We start from the raw sequence: 25,178 nt of genomic DNA, 5'->3' as shown, positions 1-25,178 counted from the left end.
TAGACAGTCAAAGCTTTTGGCTGATTTTGATAAATTATACAAAAATTAAAGTGTTGTTATCAAAAATTAAAAAAAATATTTAAAGTGTTGTTAAATGAAAAAAATTTATAAAATATTATTTCAAATATTATTATTAAAAATAAAAAATATTTTAATATATTTTTAAATAAAAAAAACACTGAAAACATCAAAATCTTAAAAACACTGAAAAAGTGTCTGTTATTTATTTTTATTTTTTTATACTGATTCCATTGTCACAAATCGTAGCTGTAAAATGTGACAGTTCTAGAAAGAACCGCCGATTGTATGGCTGTAGGTATGAAGGCTGGCCCCAAAATTAATACTCATATCAGAACGTACAAAATACTGCAGAAAAAAGAAGAACTGATTCAAGCATGGAACCACACAGATTCAAATTTTAAAGACAGGTAATTAAGAATATCCACAGCCCCTTTTAAATCTTTTCCATATATATATATATATAAAAGTAGCATCAAATTTAAGGAGAGCAATGGATCTGTTGGACTAGCTTGGTTTTTAGCAAAAACCCTGAAACGAAAAGATTACGAGTGCATGCCCAATGGAAGCCTTCATGATCTTTGCTTTCAATGCTGCGGTGGATACGTCACTCCAGCTGCCAGTACTCTCAGTTGATCCATCTGCACATCGGAGTTTAACATCTGATGTTACAATGTATACGAGAGAGATGCCAAAGCGAGAAGCAAAGAGGTCTGAATTCTGAAAGGTGTTGGGAAAGTGAGCATTGTACGCACGTGGAACAGTTCGTGCAACTTGTTCTTGAGGTAGCAGTACTCGTGCTCTAGCAGCTCCAAAGCTCTCAAGCACCTGAATTAAGAAACTCAAAACATCTCTTGTTAGCATGCATGAATGAAGAGGGGGAGACAGATGGGGGTGGGCGGGCTAACCCAGCGCGGCTGTTTTGCTCAGAAGCGGCTCGAAAGGAAACGCACACATTTCTGACTCTTTTGGCACCAATGCTGGAGCTGCTTCCAATGAGCTGATTCAAATGGGTTCCCATTTTCTTGTAGTCCGAGAACTCTCTATCCATCCTGCAATTATGCAATTGCACTCATCAACACTACGCATGCATCCATACATAGCCATGATCAGAACTAGCTAGAAGAAGAAAAATGGGTATTAGGAGAGGAAGATATGACTACAAGAGGCCTCTGAGATTCCGTAAAAGTTTCTCGGATTCATGGAAGTAGATATTGACCACTTCTGATACGAAGTTTGGAGAGCTTTCATCCTCAAGTTGCTGGAGCTGCAAGAATTGCTCATCTAGCACTCCCTAGACAGCAAACCCAAATTTTAATCTCATAAATTCTACTTAATTAATAACTTGCACATGCCATCTATGCAATGCGAAATGCGAACAAACCTGAAGAAAAACTAGTAAAAATTATCCGAAACATATGAACACCTTAATTAATCTTCATGTTTCTGAGATTCTGAATATACATACCTGGTGGAATAGCATTGCCAGCAAACGGTTCATATCGGCACGTAACCGATCCACACCCCACCCAAGCATCCACAGAGGAAGACCCGTTTTGGCTAATTACTTGGTTGATCCAAAAAGGCACCAAGATCTTGATGGGAAGTTTCCTGAGAACAGTTTTGTTGGAGTATTCGGAGAACGTACTAGCTAGGGTTTTGTCTGCCACTTCTTGTAGAGTTTTCTTGAGGACCAGCTGGACGACAACTATTTAAAGGGCGCTGCTGCCTTGGACCCCAACACATGCTACCGTAAATGAATTCCTATAAATTTACACGTAAATTAATTGATTGTGATCAACTCGAGGCGCATGTGTTTTTATATATATATATATAAAGGACTCCATAAAAATATAAATTAACAGTTAACTCATTGCGCACTCATTTTCCCTTCTGCTCATCAGTATTTGAATCAGAAGTGTAAGTAATTAATGATCCCCTTTTCAAATCATAAAGCAATTAGTAAATAGGTTGATTGTTAAACTTGTTTAAGGAGTTATAAAATAGAAAACTTTTACAGTATTCATATATGTGTAAGATTTATATTATAATTTACTAATTAATAAAGTTTCAATCTCAATTTCCATTTTCCAACCCCAGGGACGAGCTTGAGCTTTTGAAGCCCTTGGTGGTGGAAAGTGAAGGCAGTGTGGTCCTTATCGAGGTGAATGTGGGGGTATCAACCGGACCAGATCACCGGCCAGCAAACTACAGGTAGAAAATGGGTGGAGGGAGGGGAGGTGGTGACCTGTTGTCCCCGTTCCCAGTTACTTCGCGGGCTGTCTCTCAAAGCAGCCTAGCGCGGCTTTAAGCCCTCCCTCCTGCCTGCGCCGGTTGCTTGTCAGTCACCTCGACGCACACACTCTCATCAGAGACTTAAATTATACAAAAGATAAAATAATGAACAAGGAAGCAGAGAATCTACAGCTATTTCTTTACATGCACTCTTGGGCAAACCTTTTCACTTTTTCTCTGGCATTTCCTTTCTGATAAAAATGAAAAGGAGAGCCCGGTAAACAAGGCTCTAGCTTTGCAGGTGGACAATATAGCATAATCATAGCACCTGGCTTACATAGAGAGTTTGATCAGTGAAGAAAACCAGAACTTAACATGATCAGGATTATCCTCCAACGAGTTTTAAAATGAGTTGTCGTCGGGATTTTATATCTATACATGCTATATTAATAATGATGACGAAAGGGGGCGCAAGGATTTTTTTGTCTTGTTCATGCTAATGGCTCAATAAAATGATGTGTATATGCTTTTCAAAAGCTCAAGTGATTATGGTTATTTACACTGTTGACTGGGATGCAGGATAGTGAGGGTATGGTGTGTTTTAAAATGAGTTCATCGCTTGCTACCATGAGTTGGATAAATTTTTTAAAATATATAAAAAAAATTATTAAAAATATGAAGAATTTTTTAATTGAGTTATTAAATTTAGTTTAATGAATGAATTTTGAAATCTTATAATTTATCTATTTGTTTAACTTGGATTTCAAACTAAATCATGCAATGCAGGTGTTGACACAAATTAAATTAATTGATTTTAAACATGGTTTTAACTTTTAAAAAAACTTTAAGATTGTAATTTTTTTCACAAAAATTATTAAGATAATGATAGATTAGATTGATTTTAGTCCCCAAGCAAATAGTGTCAAGGGCTCCATTGAGTTTAATATTTTTTTCTTATAATTTTTTTAATTATATAATAAAAATATATAGTCACAAAATTGAGCACCGACTTAAAAAAAACTTATTGGAGACAGTGATAACCCGAAAGAAAGTAAAAATAAATAAATCATGCAGTTTATTTCTCAACCAATTCAATATTAAATAATAAAATCAAAAAAAATTATTAAAAACAATTAACGAACCAAAAACCACAAAATAAACATATTTAGTTTTTTTTATGGAGCCCATAATCTGGTTTACGAGTTTGAAATTATAAATTATAGTCCCAGTGCAGCTCATAATCTGGTTTACAGACATTATAAATTATAATCTCAGTGGAGCCTATAATCTGGTTTACGGGTTTGACATACTAGTCTAAGTTATTTGATTCACAGGTTTGGCAGGTTTACCCACCAATTATATATTTTTTTTGTTTTTTGTCTTTTATTTTTTTTAATTATTCCTTTATTTTATTTTATTTTTCAATATTGAATTGGTTAGGAGATAGACTGCATGTTTTTTTTTTTTCTATAAAGTTGTCAATTTATTTTAGGATTAATGTTCAATTTTGTGAGCATCTATTTTTATTATATGATTAAATAAAAAAATTATGAAACAGGTTCTTAAATTCAATAGAATTCATGACCCGGGTCATGGGGGGACCAGAGTTAATCCAATGTATCGTTGTCTTGATATTTTTTAAAAAACTTATTATATTAAAGTTTTTTTAAAAGTTAAATTATGTTTTTACTGATCATTCAGGTTATCTTAAAATCCATAAAATCAACCGATTTAAATCGAGTCAGCTCTCGTACATGTTAATGGACTCTCATACATGTTAATGGAAAACTAAAGCTGGGACAATAGGTTTTATGATCGACTCACTTGAGTATATTTAATGACACTGTCAAAAAACTATTCGTGCTCTAAACATTCTTTTTACATTTCAAAAAAAAAATTAATTTAATCACAGCAAAACAAGGGCCAATAGACTAGTTGGTATTTAAAATATGTATTTTTTTATATATATTTTAAACATTTTTTATTTAAAAAACATTTAAGTTAATGCTTTTTCCGATGCTCTTGTAAGTGTTTTTTAGTAGTTTTAATATGATGTATCAAAATCATTATAAAATTACTTGAAAAGGCATGAAGTTTCTCCAGTTATACTTGTTTCTTTTTCATGAAAATTACAAACAAGAAAAGTTTGCCTTTCCTCCATGGCAAAACAGTCGTTGAAGAAAATGAGAAGGGAAGATTAATTTGCATCCATTCTTTTCGTACTCATTTTATTTTTCCTTTTTCCTCTTTTTTTTTTTTTTTGGAGAAATTCTGTTCATTTTATTTATATCCTGTGTTTGACTGTTCTTCCAAGCAAATAGAGTGCAGCCAAACCCAGTCTACAATTTTTAACTGACCAGAATTTTGCATAAAATAATTTATAGGTTTGTTATTTTCCTATATTTTTGCCTTAAACATTTACACAATTTACCAAAAAAATAAGTGAACAAACATATCAAATGATATTTCTGCATTCAGAATGAAGTTCATTTTATGATATGATAGCAGCAGCTTGTTTTACAAATCACTCCATGACCCCAAAAAATATATATAATAATTTTCAAAGACACAGATTTCCCCGAATTCGGGACTGTTTTTGCTGCCTGGGGTTTTACATGTAGCTGCACAAAACAATACAAGAACTAGCTTTAAGCAAGGACGTATTGTTCTTTCCAGTGCTCCACTTCACTGTACTGATCCAATACTGTACGGTATTTACAGGCAAAAAAGCGCAGAAGATGACTTGCAGTTTTTGCTTCCCTCCAATTAGTGCTTTTCCTATCACTACCACTTACATGGCTTCAAACAGGACCCGATGTTCGAGGAGGTCCGATAAAACACTCCTCATCTTGTCAACAGATACAGGTTTCAGTATAACACCGTCCATACCGACCCTCATGCAGTTCTCCTTGGTCACTTTGTCTGTGTTTCCAGTAAGTGCCACTATTAGCGGCCTTTCATGATGTTTTGTAAATTTTTCATGTAAACGGACAGCAGCTTCAAAACCATCAGGCATGCACACATCCATAAACAACACCTTGTGTTCTTGAGATACCACATGTAGGCACTCATCAATTGAGCTTACAGTTGTCACGTCGCACCCTAGATGAACAAGAAGTCCTTTGGTCACCATCCTGCTAACACTGGAAACCACAAACAAGTTTGACAATCTTTACATACTTCAAACATGGTCTGTGCTGCTAAACTCTCAATGCCATGTCCAAAAAAAGATATGAAGACATAAAATTCATGTTGATTTTTGTTTAAATTCAAATTGACTCTTGGATTTCAATGTTTCATTTTGACCTATGTCTATGTTGATGCGCCAGGGAAAATTAGCCATTTTACATCCACCAAAGAAATTATAAACTTTCTATGCTTTACAAGATATGTGAGAAGTTAGCATTTCAACCACGTGATTACAGGCCAAAGCAGCTATGGAGACTTGTTAAACAAGAGCACACAAGCCCTAAAACATTAGAGCATAAAAGGCTGCTTTTCATGTACTTGCTCCATGTACAAGTAATTGGGGCTATCATATTAATCCTCCAAAGGCTCCAGTCAAAATATAGATGTCTCATTTTAGACACCGCTACTAGTCCCACCTGACTAAGTTGTCATCATCTTCTCATTTTAATCCACGAGTATAGTAATATTTAATTTTTTTTTATATAATTTCATTAAGCTTAAAATTTGGTTTGGTTTATACTGAGACCCCCTTTTACCCCTATTTGTTTCAACTCCTAACAAACATCTTTTAACACTACATCCCTGAATATTTTTACACCTTTAACACTACATCTTTAAATCTTACTCCCTTGACATTTTCCTTTCAAATTTTCAACCCCGTACCAAATGCAATTGATATATAAAGAATGATGAGAATGAAATTTGACTGACCCATTATAATCCAAGACAAGAACTTTGAGTCCTGGAAAACCTGCCTGCCCATGATTTGCTTTAGGTAGGAATGGACTCTTAGATTCATTTGAGCGCCCAGGAATGCAAAGCTTTACAATGAAGATAACTGTACATCCTTTGCCTAAACCTTCACTTTCAATCCAAATATGTCCCTCCATAAGATTTACAAATCTGATCACAAACATGCAAGATGTAGATGTAATAATCAATTTCAATGTCAGTAGAACTGAGAAAATCAAACCATATTCCAAAGAAATAGTTGGAATTTAAAATCACTGTGTGCCGGTGAGCTAATACAAAATTGCATTATAAAAACAACAAATTGAATTACCTCTTACAAATTGCAAGGCCAAGTCCACTGCCACTGGAATTTCTGGTTGCCAAAGTTTGAGTTTGTGCAAATTTTGTAAACAACTTGGGAATTTCCTGAGGATTAACTCCTTGTCCGGCATCTTTTACCTGCACCAGAAGATAAAAGATATTCATCACCAACCCCTGGAACAGAAAACTCATCATCACTAGGAAAAAGATCATTAATTGCGCATCAGAGAAATTAACCTGTACACGCAAATAAAAGTGATCATCACTTGGCACTGGAAAAAAGTCAGGAGCTCGACTATCTCTTAAAGATTCTGATTTTGCAACAAATGCAGTGATTGAGATGCTTCCCTCTTTGGAAAACTTCAGAGCATTACCAACAACATTTAAAATAGTTTGCATTAGTCGTTTTTCATCACCAACGACACATTCTGGTAAATCCGGAGCCAAATTTAAGGTTACATGCAACTTTTTAACAGATGCGATTGGCTTGATTAAATTAAGAACCTGCAATGGAGAAACAAGCATCACATCCACCAACCCACATCCAACAAAAGCTTTACAAATTCTACATAACTATATTTGCAGTGCAATATAAACAACTTGGCAAGATGAAAGAAATCTTACCTCCCTGAACAAGGCATGAAGATTAAAAGTTCCCAAGTCAAGTTGAAGGCTGCCATCTTCAAGCCTTGAAAGATCCAATACATCATTTATAAGAGTGGCCAAAAGGTTACTACTTTTAAGAATTGTCTCAACCATTAGACGCTGCTCAGGTGTCAGCTCAGTTTCCTGCAGCAAGGAGGAAAGTGCAATAATTGCATGCATAGGAGTTCTCATCTCATGGTTCATAACAGCCAAGAAATCATTGCGAGCACGAATTGCTGTTTCTGCTTCTCTCCTGGCATGATCAAGCGCAACATTCTGGTCCATAAGAAGGTCCCTTGCCCTCATTGACTCTTCTAGAATAGCAGCATGTGACAGAGCAACAGCTACCTGGTTTGACCACAAAATTTTGTAGGTCAGAAACAGATTGAGGCTGTCATTCTTTAAATGGTATGGAGCAAACTTAAAATTACAAGCACATGCATTGCATGTCTTTTTCATCAACTTTCTTTAAATTAAGCACTCAATGACAAGCTGTGAAAGCTTTTGCAGCATTTAATGGAAAACTTGTTAGCGAAGTTGATCTGATGTAGCATATTTCTTCTTAGTTTAAAATGATATTCGATAAAATCCTTCTTGGAGAGCACCCATCAAATGGAAACTCAATCTATGCAAACCTCTACAGCTATAATAAAAATAAAAAAGTGAAAGTGGATGCAAGTGGATATGTCGATGTTGAGGTCTCATTTAGCAATTTCCTAGAAAAATGGAAAAGTCATTATGTAACCATGAAAAATTAGACAAATAAAGTAATTTAAAACCTGATCAGCAACTACTTCAACAAGCTCCAACTCATGAACATGCCACTGCCTTGCACTATCTGACGGAAGCATTAAAACCATCAAAGCATAGCGCCTGGTAGAAAGTTCAGGCCAGTCATTAATTTGGAAATTAGAGAGATGAAGGAGAGGGACACGAACAGCAACCACCTCTCCAGGCATGTATTTTCCAGCAAAAGGCCGTATTCTAGCCACCGGAGAATTTGGTGAAATTTTCATAGCACGGTTACTACTGAATACTTGATTGATCACCGGAAGTTGGATAGGTACAGTATATCCAACTGGGTTCTGCTGACGAAGAGTGTATGAAAGTTGAAGCTCCAACCCAGTACGAGTTGGCATCCACAATGCACATTCTTCCAACACCAATGTCCTACCCAACTCAACAAGAGTAGTCTTCAATATAGTATGTCTGTCAAGAGTGCTTCTGATTTCATGAGTCAACATCCTCACATGCCTACCCGTCTCCTCTTGTGTACGTATCAAACCCATCTCTCTATCTAGTTCCGCAGCTTTATTCTTCAGAAACAACTCTCTAGTCTTAACACTCAAAAGATCTGGAATAATATGCACAAGCATAAGCGCAGTGGCACAAGACACAACCGCAGTCAAGACTTTGGAAATAGTCATCACAACAGCCACAGTTCGTGAATGCATACTAAAAGTCCAAAGGCTAATAAGATGAGTTGCACCACAAAGAACTATAAAAGCACCAAACTGGACAAGCACCCATCTATACGGAAACACGGCAGATTTCTTAACAAAGTAGATGAGCTCTAAAGGAATAGAGAAATAGGCCAGTGCAATAAAGAAATCTGATATATATTGATACTTCATCAACAGCTCTTCAGCTGGCCATTGCGGTTCAATGCAATTGCAAGACTCCATCTTTCTCTTTTTAATTCAACAATCGAACCCTCGACTGCAAAAAATCCTCTTTTCACATCCCTGAAATGATGCAAATTCTCAATCACACAAAAGAAAACAATAATTGAAATCCTAATTGCAAAACTCAGATTCCATTTCTTAACACTGAAACCCTAACTTCGAAACTTTTAGAAGGAACAGAAGTTGAGGGTAACTGACCAGAACAGAGTCTGAGAAATCCAAGTTCTAATGTTACGTACGACGCTGGGAGAGCTGCTTTGGCCTCTGCTTTCGGCCGCCGCTGCCGCGAATATCGTCGACGACTTCGCTTCCTTTTCAGTGGTGAGAGGGATTTGGGTCTCTTTGGGAAAGGTGGTGTGGTGCGATGGGTGGGTGGGTGTCAAGTAATTGTGGACTTTCTGAGACTTGAGTGGAAATTTTTGGCATCTTGGAACTTGCAATGGAGCGACGTCGTTTCCGGCTTTTCTCGACAATAGATAGAGTATTTCGGAAGGGATTTGGTTCTCTTTTGACATCCTAGTAGCATGTTTTTTTTGTGTTTTTAATAGTTAGTTTTATTTGAAAAATTATTAAATTAATATTTTTAATTATTTTTTGATAATTTTAATGTGTTAGTATTAAAAATAAAAAATTATTTTAATATATTTTTAAATAAAAAACTCTTTTAAAAATTATTTTACACCACAATACTATAATTTATTTTGTTTATCTCAATCGATGATGAGTTAACAAAATTTTTTTAGTTAATGAAATAATATTAATATTCAAATCTTATTATTAACATCTTGAAATTTAAAAAAAATCCCTAATATTTTAAATTAATTTTTTTATTTTTAATAGATAGAGTATTGCCCGAATTGCTTAAACAATTGCAAGTGCATGACTTAGTTCAAGTTTAATTAGTGTGGCCATGGTGCATTACTACGAATTTTTATTTTTATTCTTACAAAAAATGGATGTCCTCGTTTTATTTTATCTTTTTCCTTATTTGAACTCTAACTCTTTGTTCATGCTCTTTTACATAGGTTCATCAAATCTCATGCTAGATTCTGTGCGTCTTTCAATGATCTCATTGAATATACCGGGTTTTTTTTTATTTGATTTGGTTGAAATCAATGATTATTTAGGTTGAATTTAGGATTTATGGTGAATTTAGGGTTTATTGAATCAATAATAAATTAGTTAAAAATACATTCAATTAGAGTTTATTTGATATAATTGAATATAAAATTAAGTTGAATTAATGATGAATTAATTATTTCAATTAATTATGTGTTGCGTTTAATTTAGGTTAAGTTTTTGAATTAGAGATTTGTTTGTATATTGTTAGAATCAGCTAATAATATAGTTAAATATGCACACACGTTCATGCAATAGAGCATAAATATAGTTGGATTATGATAAATTACATGTTTCATTGAATTATTGATAAGTTGATGGATTTAGTATTTTCTTTAAATTAAATTAATTTGCTATGAATTTGAGTTTGATTTATGCAATTGAGCATGAACAATATTAATTGATAATGTATCATGAATTATGTTTAATTTTTTATTAAGTTTGCTTTAACATTAAATTTTGAGAATTAGCTATGAATTTTGCCAATTAGGGTTGAGGTAACGCAATTTAGTTAAAATTATGTTAAATTAACTGAAATCTGATTTTTTTGTACAAAAATCTAATAACATATTTATGTTATGTCATTACGGTAACAATATTGTTCTTGGAGTGAACAGTAGTACCACATACAATGGCGTGAGCAATTTGTTGTTAACTGGTAATTTAAGCATGTCATATTCAGAAATGAAAGAAACTATTTGTCATGTACTTGAATGGAATTATAATGATATTGAAATAACTTAGAGGTGCCAAATTAGTGAACAACAATATTATTATGTATTAATTATGTGTGATGATAATTTTAAGACAATGATTAATTCTTTCATTCAAAACGATTTGAAAATGACGATATTGCATGTGAGTAGTCAATCAAAACCTGTATGTGTCCTAACTTCCGGTGGTCTTTGAAATTCAGTTGGTTGATGTAAAAATAATTTATTATCGAGTGATTTGTTACAAACAATAGATGATACTATGTTTGATAATCATTATCATTTTGTTAATCAACATAGATTTGATTATTCTGTGCCTATTTACAATGAAAATGATGTTGATAATTGCTAATTGCTTAATTATATTTGAGTTGCTAATTGTTTAATTTATCCCAGAATAGCATAGAATTGAGATGTTGGAAATTACTCCAAGGAAAAGGTCATGTATCTTTATATAGGCTACCTCCCAGTACCAGTCACTCATATTTCCTTTTGCCATTCTCTAACTAAAAAAGCCTCCTTCCGTCCTTCACAGTGACAGTATTAGCAATTGGTTTTCTCTGTTTCCACTCAACATATTTTCCAGCTAGCGAATCGAAGAGAACTCCAGCACCTACACCAACAGCTAAATCTATGGTATAATGGCCCCTAGTTCCAAGCAGCCTAATAACTTGCAGAACATTGAGCAAATCAAATGCCCGAGCCAATTCCCATCTCTGCATCCTTCTCATGTCCAGCGATGCAATCAATGACCCTGCAACATGGCCTGAGAAAAACAGGAAAAACGACACATTTCCTACTGGAAAGTCCGCTCCTGACCCCAGAAATTCCTGTCAACAAATGAATCCAAAAACATGGCACATCAGCGATACTCCACAGAACAAAACAATGGTGACAGATAGGGGAAGACACCCACTGCTAATAGAGACAGAATGCGTGGACGCCGACAACATGGGTGTTAAAGTCTCTCTTGTCAATATTCCAAACACTAGCTAGAGAGAGAGAGAGAGAGAGGGGAAGGGAGAGAGGGAGAGGGAGGGAGAGGGAGAGGTTGTGTCGATGATCAATACGAACCTCCGGCAATGGAAGCTGAGTGGAGAAACCCAGAATCCCACGGCAAGTGAACATAAACAACGCAGAGATTGTTGCTCTTGGTCTGCCTTCTACTAGCCACGTCCATAGGATATATGCTGTTTGCATACCCACAAATACCTGAAAATGTATTTAGCTTAACATCGTGAATGGTTTAAAAACTTTATTACCCTAATTGGCTATTAGGTTTGTTCCTCTCTTCACACATCATGTTATATTATATATTATCTATTATATGACTGCTTAAAACTCCAAAGCCAAGCTGTGTATCGAAATTAAAATATTTAGGTGTTATAAACGCATTTTAAAATAAAATCTAATAACTAGGATTATTAACTAAATAAACTAATTTCATCTTAATTATATTAAAAAAAGCAAGACAATGATAGCAGATAACAGATATAGCTAATAGAAATATATATAAAATCAAGATAATATGGAAAAAAAAACCTTTATCTACAAGCGAAAAAATCGATATAATTAAAAAATAATTGTTATAAATATAAATGAATTTGTTTATTAATATCAATTTATAATAAAAATCGATACACATATAAAATTTATTAAATAGAATAAAAGAAAAAAATATTATGCAAAGCTACACATATTATAAATATAAAAAAATATATATATTTAATCTATATAAAATATAAAAAAAATCTACAAGTAAATCATATTAAACTCTTAAGAAATTAAACATACTCAATATAATTAAAAAATAATTGTTATATTAAAAAGACTAAAAACAATAACAAAGAAGTATTAATTAAAGCATAAATTTATAAATTATTTTAAAAAAGCATTAATAAAAAAAATGAAAACTTAAGAAAAAAAAAAGAAATGAACAAAAATGAAAAAAAAATAATAAATTATCAACTTGGATTGAAGTGTGAAATTGAAAATAAAAAATCATATGAGTAAGGATCAAATTGAAAACATCAATACATGATAAAAAAAAAAAATTGAACATGTAGAATTGTTAAACGAGTTTTTTTACATAAAAAATCATAAAAAGTATATCAAAAAACTTACAAACCCATCTAATTAAATAAATTACAAGCCATTGTGAAAATAAATAAATAAAATCATTAATGATAAATAAAAACATGACTGGAAAAATTACGAGACAAATATAAAATCAAAATATTTAATATCGCAACACAATTCATTTATTTGGTTCTGTTCAATGAATATGTTTATTAAAGTCAATTTATAATAAAAATTGATACACACATAAAACTTATTGAATAAAATAAAAGGAAAAAAATATTGTGCAAGACTACACATGCTAAAACTATTATAAAAAATAAATATTTAATCTATATAAAAAAAATAAATCATATTAACATTCTAAAAAATTAAACACACCCAATATAATTAAAAAATAATCAGTATTAAAAAAAATCATACAGAATAAATATTAACTGAAACATAAATCAAAAAATTAATTTTTTTTAAATATAAAAAAAGATATTAATTAAAAAAAATAAAATTTAAAAACAAAAACAAATGAGATCAGGCATTGTTGAGCGTGATAAACCAGGACAAATGCATGGCCGATCAAGAAAAGGCCGGTGTGCAGGCCTTTATTTTATTCTTTTAATTCAACGAGGCAGACGACATTTCATCCGCACTAATTGTCAAAAAAATTACGCATAGTCTGAAACTCCCGGAATCCAGCCACTGATGTGGCCGGACAATTCAACCTTTAAAAAAAAAAAAACAAGTAATTGGATTTCAATCTAGACTCAAAATAGCCCAATCATGAAAAAAAAAAGAAGTTTAAGAAACAAAATGAAGATTTAAAAAAAAAAATACAATATTACAACCCGCGAACAGTAAAACTTGCTGCATAATTTCACCCACTAAAACTAGCTTTAGTTTTTGTTAATTTTCCTCGCATTAATTACTTGCCACTTCGAATTATTTTCACCTAACATTTCTTGATGAGTTATCATTACAAATACAATTATATCCACACTCAAACTGACCTTGGATGTTGGCGGCTTGCCTAGGATAGGATACCCTTCTTGTTAAAACAAGAAATAAAACTCAGTCAAGAACACCAGATTTGAGGGGGGGGGATTATTCCTTGAATGTGCTTACCAATTAAACATCAAATCTTAAAAACAAAATTAACAATAATTCAAAATCAACCATGGCCCATTCATTGATGCATGTGTTGTTCATAATCGATGACATACATACCGTATTCAGACCAGCAAGCGAAGTATTGAGCTCCGGCCACGAGGACAGCAACCCATGGAGGCGGCGCGTGACAACAAACCCCAAGTCAAACGGCGGCGACGATGAGGGCACCATGCGGAGCGTGTACTCCACGGCCATGAAAAACAACAACCCGAATCCCAAAAAGCAGGGGAGCCAATGGTGCTTAGCCACATTGACCACATCACGCAAAGTCCATTTCAAGAAAGACGGGTCAACACCATAGAAACCGTTGGCAGCTCCATCGGTGGTAATGCCATTAGTTTGCTTATTTTTATTCTCCATGTCGACGCCATTAACGTTGATCTGTTTGCGCTTATATGAGGTGGGAACCGTGGGGCTGATAGTTGCGGCGGCGCCGGCTTCGGAGATTGTTTTCATGACTAATGATGGGTGATGATATAAATGGGAGGGAAGTATATGACTTAAGAAAGAATGGAGACTATGGTTGCGGAGATTACAAGGAAATAGCGGGTGGGAAAGTAGTGATATTTATTTGTGTTTTTTTATGGGTGGGGCCGGGTCGGTCATGTCGATGTCCAAATTATGAAATTTGGAGAGGTTAAGATTATACAGTATAATAGGAGAATAATGTTTGAAATTTATTCTTTTACTGTTTATCAAGATATAAATCATTTGTGAATTAGAATAGTATAAAAATGATGTAATTTTTCTTACCCAAAAAAACTTGTTAAGCATACAGGGTGTAATTAATTTTTTCATAAAATATATTTGGCATTAAAAAAATAATTAAAGATAAAATTATTTGTTCGAGGTTTTTAGACTACAGTATAAATATTGATTAGTCCTTCAAAATATAAAATTTTAACCTTTGAGTTGGAGACTTCTTTTATCTTTTCAAAAAAAATATATAGTACAAAGAAAGGTTGGGGCTTTTTTTGAATTTTCAATAAAAACAATGATGCATATAAGGGTGTTTTGTCATTTTCATGTGGTTGTCTCATCTAAGCATCTTAGGTTAGCAGCAAACATTGTGGCGTGGCAAGGCTGTCAGACCCGTGTCTCGGGCATGGCATGGTTGCCAAACCCCAGGAGCTAGGGTCTGGCAATGGCGCCAGATCCAAGTTACTAGGGTTTGGAGATATCATACCCAAGGAACGTGAGTCTTATTATTATTATTATTATTAAAAATTAAAAAAATATCAATATTGAAGAAAAATCATAAATTTGATTTGAAAGGTAAAATTAAAAACTATTAAAACTTGGATTAGGTATGTTTGATATTATTATTAATATTATAGTATTATTATTAATGTAATTATTAATAAATTTGAAGAAAAATTATTATTGTTGTTGAAAAAAACCATAGATTTGATTTGAAGGGTAAAATTAAAAATTATTATTAAAAATTATTATTATTATTTTCATTATTCTTAATATTATTTATATAATTATTAATAAATCTGAAAAAGAAATATTAGTACTATTGGAAGACAATAGTAATAAGGTCACACTTGGTTTGACACGGCTACCTAGACCCTAGAACTTAGGGTTTGGCAAAATTACCCAAATAACTTGAGTCTAAAAAGTGATACCAGACCCCAAAAACTTAAGTTTGGAAGGGGCGCCAGACCCAAGTTAATTGGGTCTGGAAAGGGATATCATACCCAAGGAATGTAGGTCATATTATTCTTATTATTATTAAATTTTAAAAAAATATTATTACTATCGAAGAAAAATTATAGATTTGATTTGAATGGTAAAATGAAAAACAATAAGAATTTGGGGTAGACATGTTTAATATTATTATTAATATTATAAAAATATTATTTTCATTATTATTAATATAATTATTAATAAATTTGAAAAAAAATATTATTACTATTGAAAAAACCCATAGATTTGATTTGAATTGTAAATTTAAAAATTGTTGTTGTTGTTGTTTTCATTATTGTTATTATTTATTTAATTATTAATAAATTTTAAAAAATATTATTATTATTATTGGAAAAAAATAATAATAAGGTCACATCTGGATTTGGCACGGCCACACTCTAGAAACTAGGGAACGGCAGGGGCGCCATACCCAAAGAACTTGGGTCTGGCACCACCAAACTCACGAAACTTAGGTCAGTTATGTCATACCCAAGAAACTTGGATTTGACAGGGGCGTTAGACCCAAGTTACTTGGGTCTAGAAGATGATGTCATACCCAAGGAGTGTGGGTCTTATTATTATTACTATTAAATTTGAAAAAAATATATTTTTATTATTAAAGAAAAACTATAGATTTGATTTGAACGGTAAAATTAAAAACTATAAGAACTTAGATCAGGCATGTTTAATATTATTAATATTATTATTATAAATATTATTAATACAATTATTAATAATTTGTTTTTAAAAATATTATTACTGTTGAAAAAAACCCATATATTTGATTTAAATGGTAAAATTAAAGATTATTTTTAAAAAAATATTATTATTATTGTTATTGTTATTCTTTTCATTATTGTTAATATAATTTATATAATTAATAATAAATTTGAAAAAAAAATATTACTATTAGAAAAAAATAGTAATAAGGTCACACCTAGGTCTGACAGATGATAACAGACCCAAGTTACTTGGAACGTGATGCCATACCCAAGGAACTTGGGTCTAGCTCGGCCACATCCCAGGAACTTGGATGTGGCACGGCCGAACCCAGGAGCTAGGGTCTGGCAGGGACGGTAGACCCAAGTTACTTGAGTCTGGAAGGGGATGTAATACCCAAAAAACGTGAGTCTTATTATTATTGTTGTTGTTGTTGTTGTTGTTGTTGTTGTTATTATTATTATTATTATTATTATTATTATATTAAATTTGAAAAAAAATATTATTACTATTGAAGAAAAACCATAGATTTGATGTGAACGGCAAAATTAAAAACAATAAGAACTTGGGTCAGGCATATTTAATATTATTATTAATATTAAAAATATAATTATTTTCATCATTATTAATTTAATTATTAATAAATTTGAAAAAAAATATTACTATTGAAAAAAAAGCATAGATTTGATTTGAAAGGTTAAATTAAAGATTATTATTATTTTTAAAAACTATTATTATTATTTTCATTATTGTTAGTATTATTTATATAATTATTAATAAATTTTAAAAAAATATTATTACTATTGAAAAAAAAATAGTAATAAGATCACACCTAGGTTTGGCACGGCCACATCCCAGGAACTAGAGTCTGGCGCCAATATACCCTAGTAACTTGGTTCTGGCAGGGGCACCAGACCCGAGTTACTTAGGTATAGAATATGATGTCATACCCAAGAAACTTTGAGTCTGGCTCGGCCACACCCTAGGAACTTGGATGTAGCACGACTGAATCTCAGGAGCTAGGGTCTGGCAAGGGCGCCAGACTCAAGTTACTTAGGTCTGGAAAGAGAAGTCATACCACAGGAACGTGGTTATTATTATCATTATTGTTGTTGTTGTTATTGTTAAATTTGAAAAAAAAATGTTATTACTATTAAAAAAAAACATAAATTTGATTTGAATGGTAAAATTAAAAATTATAAGAACTTGGTTCATACATGTTTAATATTATTATTAATATTATAAATATTATTATTTTCATTATTATTAATATAATTATTAATAAATTTGAAAAAAAATATTACTATTGAAAAAAAACCATAAATTGAATTTTAAGGGTAAAATTAAAAATTATTATTAAAAAAACATTTATTATTATTATTATTCATTATTATTAATATTATTTATATAATTATTAATAATTTTTTAAAAAATATTATTACTATTGAAAAAAAATAGTAATAAGGTCACACCCTATGAACTAGTGTCTGGCAGGGGCGCTAGACCCAAAGAATTTGGGTCTCGCACCAACAAACCCAAGTAACTTAGGTCTGGTATTACGGTTAGGCTTAAGGCTCTTGGGTCTCGCATGGCCGCCACGTAGGGGTGAGCAAAAAAACCGATTACACTGAGAAAATTGAAAAAAAAAATAACCGAAAAAACTGAACCGTGAAAAAAAAACTGATTAAAATTTTGAAAAAACCGACCGGTTCGGTTTCGGTTTTATAAGTCTGAAACCGAAAAAACCGAACCGAATCGGAAAAAACCGGAAAAAAACCGAGTCAAACCGGTTTGCTTTAACCCTAGTTAGCATCTCGAGTTAATCTGTCAAACCCGCAGTCTAGATCATGAGATTGAGATAACCTGATAAAAAGAAAATGAACAAAATCAAATAAAAAATTATGAAAGGTGAAGAGAAATATGTAAAAAAAAAAAAAAAAAAAAAAACAATGTCAGACCACATTAACTTTTCAAACATATGATCCAAGTCATTAGATTGGAATCACTCTGTCTAAAAAAAACTCAAAACCAAATTTTCAACTAATCAAATCTTGAAGGATGAAATTGAAAACAAAAATTTAATTACACAAAAAGGTCCAAAACAAAAAATAGCAATTAAAAAATAAGGATCAAAATTGAAATAAAAAATAAATTTAATTTTTTATTGGAGGGTGAAATTAAAAAGAAAAATCAATTTAATAAAACAACTCAAAAAAATAGTCAAAAGAATGAGGGATAAATTAAAAAGAAAAATAATATATCACAAATTGAGATTCAATGATGAAATTGAAAACAAATGAAGATTTCACAAAAGAGTTACAAACAAAAAATAGAAATCAAAAGAATAAGAACTGAATTTGACATCTCCATAGAGCAAATGACAAATTTAAAATTTGCATGGCCAGCATGATTTTTAAGGAGATAAAAGAGAAAAGTGGGAAGAGAAGAAAAAAAGTTATTGACGTCGCATTACCACCCTAATATCGCCACATGTTGTCCCAAAATAAGAGGGCATCGTGACGCTTTCAATGACATGGTGAAAACTTATGCCTGACATGTGTCAGCCGTTTTTTTTTTTAATAATATTTTATATTTATTAAAATACCAAATCATCCTTCAACTAACTTAATAATAACAGAAAAACCATTGAAATACTAAAAAACCCCTAAATATCAATTTCTTTCAAAGATATTTTTGTTGTTTCATTGTGCTTTTAAGAAGCTAAAAGACTTATTTGTCCTCGATCTATTTAGTAATAAATAATGAACCTTTTGAAAAATACCTCAATGCCCCTAATTACCAATTCAATAATTGATACAATCCAAGCAATATCAAATTCGGTTTTTGGCGTAAAATTTCTTATCGTCCAGTTTTACGCTATTGAGCATAACTCCAAATCAAACTGTTGGATCGATCTGAAACTTAATCAGAAGGTTTTAGATGTATTTTTCTATGTTGGGGTAAAATTTCAAGGGAATCGAATTTCAAAAATGCCTTGCAATATAGGTTAGAACAGGTTATATAAATTTTGTTATTTACTTCCTTTTGACTTGTGTGCTTTCTATATGGCAATGATCCTTTTTCTACAAGGATGTGGCAACTTGTTTTGGGGATTTCCTAGATCTACTAGAATTCATTAATGTTCCAAAATCATTTTCTTACATAGATTCCTTATTCATCCTAGCTACACAAGGAAAGAAGAACTAGTAGTATTTAATGACAAATTGGTTTTTAGGATCATTGGGCAGCATTGTAGGCTATTAATAAACATATATTAGACCTGTAACACCCCACTCCACTAGCAAGATATTGTCCGCTTTGGGCCTCCCAGTCCACCCACTTTCAGGGCTTCCACCCAAAGTCCTCCTCACGGGTTTGTTCTTGGTAGCTACGCATGGCCCCAAAACGCGTCTTACTAGTCAAGGTGAGCATGCACTTATAAGGCTCTGGCTCTGGACGCTCGCTTTCGATGTGGGATATCACAAGACTTGTATTTTTTTTCTTCTCTTCTCACAACAGCATAGGGGATTAACTTATAAGTTTTATTTTTATTATTTCAGCTATAACTAAAGGCTTGTTTGAACTTAATTAATACTTTGTTTTTATCTAGGATCCAAAACTTGTTTGAATAAAAGTTTGGACTTACTAGTAAAAGTTTTGGGTTAATTTTTGTAAATGGATCAATTCAGCCCACATGGTAGATCCATTAGGGTTGATTTCTCATAACTATTTAAACACATGCAAGCCTAAATTTCAGGACCTTTTGATGAATGATACTTTAGAACTTTTCAGTTTAACATGTGAGAGAGATTCTTCCATTCTTTGATTCTTGAACAAACTGAATCTGACTTATCAAAGATTTATTGGCTTTATGACGTCATTCGATTTCATTCCAATATTGTTGGTGTCTTGGGACAATTTTTATTATGTCACACTCCTATCATATCTCTTTCAACTTTCCAGGATCAAATTTCAATCTTGATTGTGTGTTGTGTTCATGAGGTTTTATATGAGAATAACATAATCATCATTATATTGTTCCAGTGAACAATAACCTTAAGTCTGTATGAATACTGTTTTTCTATAATGATTAATAGTGTCTGGTTACTTGTCATATATGTAAAAGATGAAGATGGTTAGGATTGAAAAAATAAGATAAGATACAATATGGAGATAAAAACATGTTTGATATTGGAGTGTAGTAGAGAATGATTGTTTATATATTTTGTTTGATTAATGGCGTTCAAGGGAAAACAAAATATAAAAATGTATATTTGACCCTTATATATATTACCATGAAGCATAAAATATTTACAACAACAATTCAAAATAATTTTTTCCTTAAAAATTAGTTTAAGTCATTTAAAAAGGCAACTTCTCCACCTATTAATGAAAAACAAATTGTATAGTCACTATAAAAATAATTATGGATAAAAAGATAATATAATTACCTTGAAATTAGCTTGAAAATTATCCGGAGTTGTTTTTTTCCTTCACTATCAAACAAGTTCTTGTTTTAATTGTCTTAGTTCCTTTTGTTAAGGTAAAAATCAAGCATTACCTAATAGTCAAAAAGAAAGAATTTATTTATATAAATATCATAGCTATTAAACTCAACCTTATCTGATAGATTAACATAATAATCTCACAATCTAGAACCCAAATCATAATGAGTTTCAATTTAAACTGGTTCTAATATTAACTAATTAAATTTAGATAATCTAAGAAGTTGATTTATAACTCAATTGAAACGTTGAAAACCATCCAAATTAAAAATAAATATCTTTTTTGAAAAAACAAAACAAAATAACATTATTTAATTAAAAAAAATACATCAACTTGGATTGAACCAATGATGCATTGACAACACAAGAAAAGCTAGATTTAATGTGACCCGTGCTTGTTGGTTGGAAGATGTAGATGTCAAGTTGGATTGGTGGCCATGTCATAATATGCGACTTCATTATGGCATGGCATGGCATGGCATGGCATGTCGGTGTATGTTATTTCTAGATGGAAGGTGCTCAGCAACTCATGGTGTTGATCCAAATCTATTATTTTGCTTATTGTCAGAATTGTTTTTGCTTGTCTTTTTTTTATTATTTATTTTTCTTGTGTCCTATATAAGTATTTGTACTGGAATGAAAGTTTTACGAAAATTAATTAATGACTCTATTATATGTCTCTCAGAAAAAAGAAATTAATAATAAGTGAGAGATTTTATATTTTTTTTATCTTTATCTTTTTAACTGAATATAATTTTATACTTATTATTTTTATATTTTTTATTCTGAAATAATAACTAAACATTACCTAAAAAATAATATTTAAGTGAGGACTGCCTATTTGATCATTGACATAAAAAAAAGGTTTAACTAATATTTTTTTTATTTGAATAAGAAAAAATAAAAATAATTATTAACATAGTTTTAAAACCTGATTTAAAAGTCGATCCGTGACAAGACCCGAGTCAGTGATCGAGTTGATCATTAACCTGAATTAATGTAAAGATAAAAAAAAATATTATTATAGTTTTAAAATCTAACTCGGGAGGCAAATCAGGGTAAGGTCTAAATCAGGTTGATTATTAATTGACCTGGATCAACTTAAAAATAAAAATAATTATTATTATAATTTTAAAAATCGATTCAGAAATCATTCGAAATAAAACACGAGTCATGAGTTAGGTTAACTAATGATCCAAATTAATATAAAAATATAAATATTTATTATTTATTATTATAATTTTAAAATTTGACTATAAAATCAACCTAGATAATTCCACCATTATCTAGGATGAAATAAAACACTATTGTCCATTCATGTATAATAAAGAGCTTGCCCGGCTTTTGATGTGGCGTGGTGTGCTATAAAATTAAATACATCAAAAGGTTGTGTTGTACTATTGATAATCTAATGTTAATGTTGTACTATTTAAATTTAAAATATGATTAAGAACATAATTTAAATTAAATAAATCGAATAATAGAAACGTCATAGTAATGTGTGTTGGTGTGTATGTTAGGATAAACTATATTATAGCTATTTTTCTAATTTTAAAGTACTTAAGTTTGTTTTTTTTAATAAATAAATAAATTTTGGATCACCTTTTTTATATTTTTTAAAATGCAAGCTAGTATATATCTTTTTCATACTTTTAATTAAATCATCAAGAATTAAAAATTTAAAAGAGTAAACAAGCTGAAAGAGTAAAAGGAATAAAACAAAACTTAAGTGGAGGACTGCCTTCCACTTTCATCACCGTCCATTACTTTCTACAAGTCCACATCTCCAGATAGTGACGGCTTGAATTGGAATTCAAGTGCAATGACTTTCTTGATAAAGAAATAAATTTTTTTTTTGAAATGTCATGTGATTATAATTATTACTAAAAATTTTAATTTTAAAATTTACGAGATTAGTCGAGATGTGCGCAAGTTGGCTCGAACATCCATGTTAATAAAAAAATATTCTTTAATGTCTTCCTAACATTATATTTATATAAAAAAAATATAATATTATTGGTCAAAAACATAATATTAATTCTTCATGATCCCAACATTATTGGTCAAAATACAGAGTCCCTGAACAAATTAAGATGAAGCTATTTCCATTTATGAAAAAAAAAAAAAAAGAGTAGCATAATGAAACTTAAAGATAAAGCTTGTATAGAAAAATATAGTATTTATTTAGATGACAATACCAATATAAAGATTATATTTGTATAAAAAAACATAAATAACAATAAATAGTACAGTCTATCTTGAAATTAACTATCTATTTAAATAAATAAAAAAGATAAAGAAATGATCGATTATATGATTTTAATGTTATTATGAGATAAAAAGTGCAGGAGCTTGTCAAAGTTGTGGCTGAACATTGATGGAGGTGAAATTATAAGCATGGATCTTAGTAATGTGACACTTCTGCCACAATGAGAGAATTGAAAATAAGAAAGAGAGAGGATGGGTGAAAGTTTTTTTTTATAATCAATATTTTTTGGTGTGCCAATGTAATGATGTAAGGTGTAATTTATAAAAGAATAGAAGTAAAGTTTAATAATGACTAAATTAGAAGATGCTCAATCTAGTTTTCCCTTATTATCTTAGTCCTTAAATTTTTTAATTTTTAATTTTTGTCCATGTTTCTTGAGGTATTTTATATTTTAGTTCAAAACTTTATTTTATTTATATTTCAATTTTTGAGTTTTAGAGGGGGGAGGGCCGCCGAGAAATGAGGGGGGTGAAAGGATGTGGGTCAGTTGCCCATGATTCAGCCACCAACAAAGTTTTTCTTGATGTCATTGAATTTCATTTAGTAAGAAGAGTTTCATTATAGTATTTTTAACCCTTCATCTTAGTGGAAAAGGTAGATCGAGGCCCTAGAATATTTTTGAATCGGACTACGTTTTCTTTTGTGTGTGAGTAAAGGCTGATTTTAGGTTATTAACGATTTTATTGAGGTCTTTTGGGTTTCTTAGATGTTTTTAAGTGAGCAAATGGTAGAAAAGTTTTTTTAAATCAAATGGGTAGATACCCGGCTTTCTAGTCACTCGTGATCATACTAGAAAGTGATACGTTGTTTTTCATTATGCACAACACGTTGTCTTTTTTATTTCTTTTTTTATTATATATATAAATAAAAACGGTTGAACAACATGCTTAAAGGCATATGTGCATTTAGCTCTTTTTTTTTTATGGGTCAGGCCTAAGTGTCTGGGCTCTTTTTTTTTTTTTTTTTCAAAGGCCTTTGATTTCTTTCCTTTTCAATTTAGATTCATTAAAATTAAATAATTTAAAATATACATATATGATATTATTTTATTACACATTGTTCGCTTTTTATTTTATTTTTTATAACATTTCTTATTCAACAAGCTATATTTTTGTGTAGCCCTTCATTATTTAATTTTTTAAAAAAAAGTAATTGTTGTCTTTCATCCACGTGTCTTCAAAAACATATTACAAGAAATTTTGTATGACAATGCACACGTGGTGTGTTGTTCTTATATTATTTTTAATATGCTCACGTTAAAACTACCAAAATGTTATTTAAAAAGAAATTATTATGATGGGTTGTGTAGATAGAAAGATTGCTAATATTCTGAAAAAAAGTTTCTATAATCTTAAATACTTGTCTCTTTTTTTTATCAAATAATTAAATAAAAACTAATTTTGAAAAATCAAACGTATCAAACTCATTCGGATATATGTCCTGAGTCGTGAGTCTAATAAATTGACCTGAATCGATTCAAAATATCATTACTTTCATATTTACAAAAATAAGATGTTGTCTTGATTATTTTTAGTCAACGCGTGTAATTTATTGATTTTCTATGTTGTCTTTTAACCCGTCAAGTTTACCATGTCATATCAAGTTAACACCCACGAGGTTTGATTTGAAACCCGAGTTAGACAAGTTATGAGGTTGGAAGGCTTCAAGATAAACCAATAAAGCCAGATTTGATGGCACTTCTGAAGAGTCCCCTGCTAAAATATGGAAGCTTTGTATTATTTTTATGTTTTTTACACTCGAATTAAAATTATCACACCGTTTTTTTAGTTCAAATAATGATTAAGATTTTTCTTGCTACCAAAAACCACACTAAGAGTGCTTGAACATTTTGTTTTTACATTAAAAAAAAGGATCGCGTGACCCAACTATCTAATAATCAACCAAAAGGATACTTTTCCTATACTTATAATAGGACCAAAATTTTTTTTAGCAATTCGAGACTAATAGTACATTTTATAGAAAAATACTAGATAGAAGGTTTGTGTTATGCCGCAAGACAGGTCAAATTTTTTCTAACATAAAAAAATACTCAGATGATGATATCATTTTTAAAGGAGCAAGAAAATTTTGA

At 31.1% G+C, this 25,178-nt stretch overlaps 3 protein-coding genes across 3 annotated transcripts; all 3 read right to left on the bottom strand.

The window, feature by feature from the left end:
* Window positions 1-486: 486 nt before the first annotated feature.
* LOC18096707 (pseudo histidine-containing phosphotransfer protein 6) lies at window positions 487-1,770 on the bottom strand. The gene is made up of 5 exons (XM_006385250.3): window positions 1,487-1,770; window positions 1,182-1,312; window positions 927-1,070; window positions 774-846; window positions 487-659 (listed from the first exon to the last, which is right to left on the bottom strand). Exons 1-5 carry the CDS (start codon window positions 1,553-1,555, stop codon window positions 606-608), a joined length of 471 nt encoding a protein of 156 aa, XP_006385312.3. The 5' UTR covers window positions 1,556-1,770; the 3' UTR covers window positions 487-605.
* Window positions 1,771-4,706: 2,936 nt separating this feature from the next.
* On the bottom strand, window positions 4,707-9,225 carry LOC18096706 (ethylene receptor). Its single transcript, XM_006385248.3, has 7 exons — window positions 9,024-9,225; window positions 7,920-8,885; window positions 7,120-7,488; window positions 6,733-6,999; window positions 6,506-6,633; window positions 6,154-6,345; window positions 4,707-5,396 (listed from the first exon to the last, which is right to left on the bottom strand). The coding sequence occupies exons 2-7, from the start codon at window positions 8,823-8,825 to the stop codon at window positions 5,045-5,047; spliced, it is 2,214 nt and encodes a 737-aa protein (XP_006385310.2). The 5' UTR covers window positions 8,826-8,885; window positions 9,024-9,225; the 3' UTR covers window positions 4,707-5,044.
* A 1,765-nt stretch (window positions 9,226-10,990) lies between these two features.
* LOC18096705 (phosphatidylcholine:diacylglycerol cholinephosphotransferase 1) lies at window positions 10,991-14,440 on the bottom strand. Its single transcript, XM_006385245.3, has 3 exons — window positions 13,958-14,440; window positions 11,732-11,869; window positions 10,991-11,487 (listed from the first exon to the last, which is right to left on the bottom strand). The coding sequence occupies exons 1-3, from the start codon at window positions 14,354-14,356 to the stop codon at window positions 11,164-11,166; spliced, it is 861 nt and encodes a 286-aa protein (XP_006385307.1). The 5' UTR covers window positions 14,357-14,440; the 3' UTR covers window positions 10,991-11,163.
* Window positions 14,441-25,178: the final 10,738 nt, after the last annotated feature.

Source organism: Populus trichocarpa, chromosome 3 (assembly GCF_000002775.5).
Source record: "Populus trichocarpa isolate Nisqually-1 chromosome 3, P.trichocarpa_v4.1, whole genome shotgun sequence".
NCBI lineage: Eukaryota > Viridiplantae > Streptophyta > Magnoliopsida > Malpighiales > Salicaceae > Populus > Populus trichocarpa.
This window is presented reverse-complemented; position numbering and strand designations above follow the sequence as displayed.

Excerpts from the sequence above, each read along its gene's own strand:
- LOC18096707 (XM_006385250.3), bottom strand. The coding sequence starts at position 1,555 with ATGCTTGGGTGGGGTGTGGATCGGTTACGTGCCGATATGAACCGTTTG. Across the intron at positions 1,313-1,486 it reads TGGCAATGCTATTCCACCAG|GGAGTGCTAGATGAGCAATT; the intron begins GTATGTATATTC and ends TTTGCTGTCTAG. Across the intron at positions 847-926 it reads GAGCAAAACAGCCGCGCTGG|GTGCTTGAGAGCTTTGGAGC; the intron begins GTTAGCCCGCCC and ends TTCTTAATTCAG.
- LOC18096706 (XM_006385248.3), bottom strand. The coding sequence starts at position 8,825 with ATGGAGTCTTGCAATTGCATTGAACCGCAATGGCCAGCTGAAGAGCTG. Across the intron at positions 7,000-7,119 it reads TTCATGCCTTGTTCAGGGAG|GTTCTTAATTTAATCAAGCC; the intron begins GTAAGATTTCTT and ends TCTCCATTGCAG. Across the intron at positions 6,634-6,732 it reads ACTTTTATTTGCGTGTACAG|GTAAAAGATGCCGGACAAGG; the intron begins GTTAATTTCTCT and ends CTTCTGGTGCAG.
- LOC18096705 (XM_006385245.3), bottom strand. The coding sequence starts at position 14,356 with ATGAAAACAATCTCCGAAGCCGGCGCCGCCGCAACTATCAGCCCCACG. Across the intron at positions 11,870-13,957 it reads CGCTTGCTGGTCTGAATACG|GTATTTGTGGGTATGCAAAC; the intron begins GTATGTATGTCA and ends ATACATTTTCAG. Across the intron at positions 11,488-11,731 it reads CTCAGCTTCCATTGCCGGAG|GAATTTCTGGGGTCAGGAGC; the intron begins GTTCGTATTGAT and ends ATTTGTTGACAG.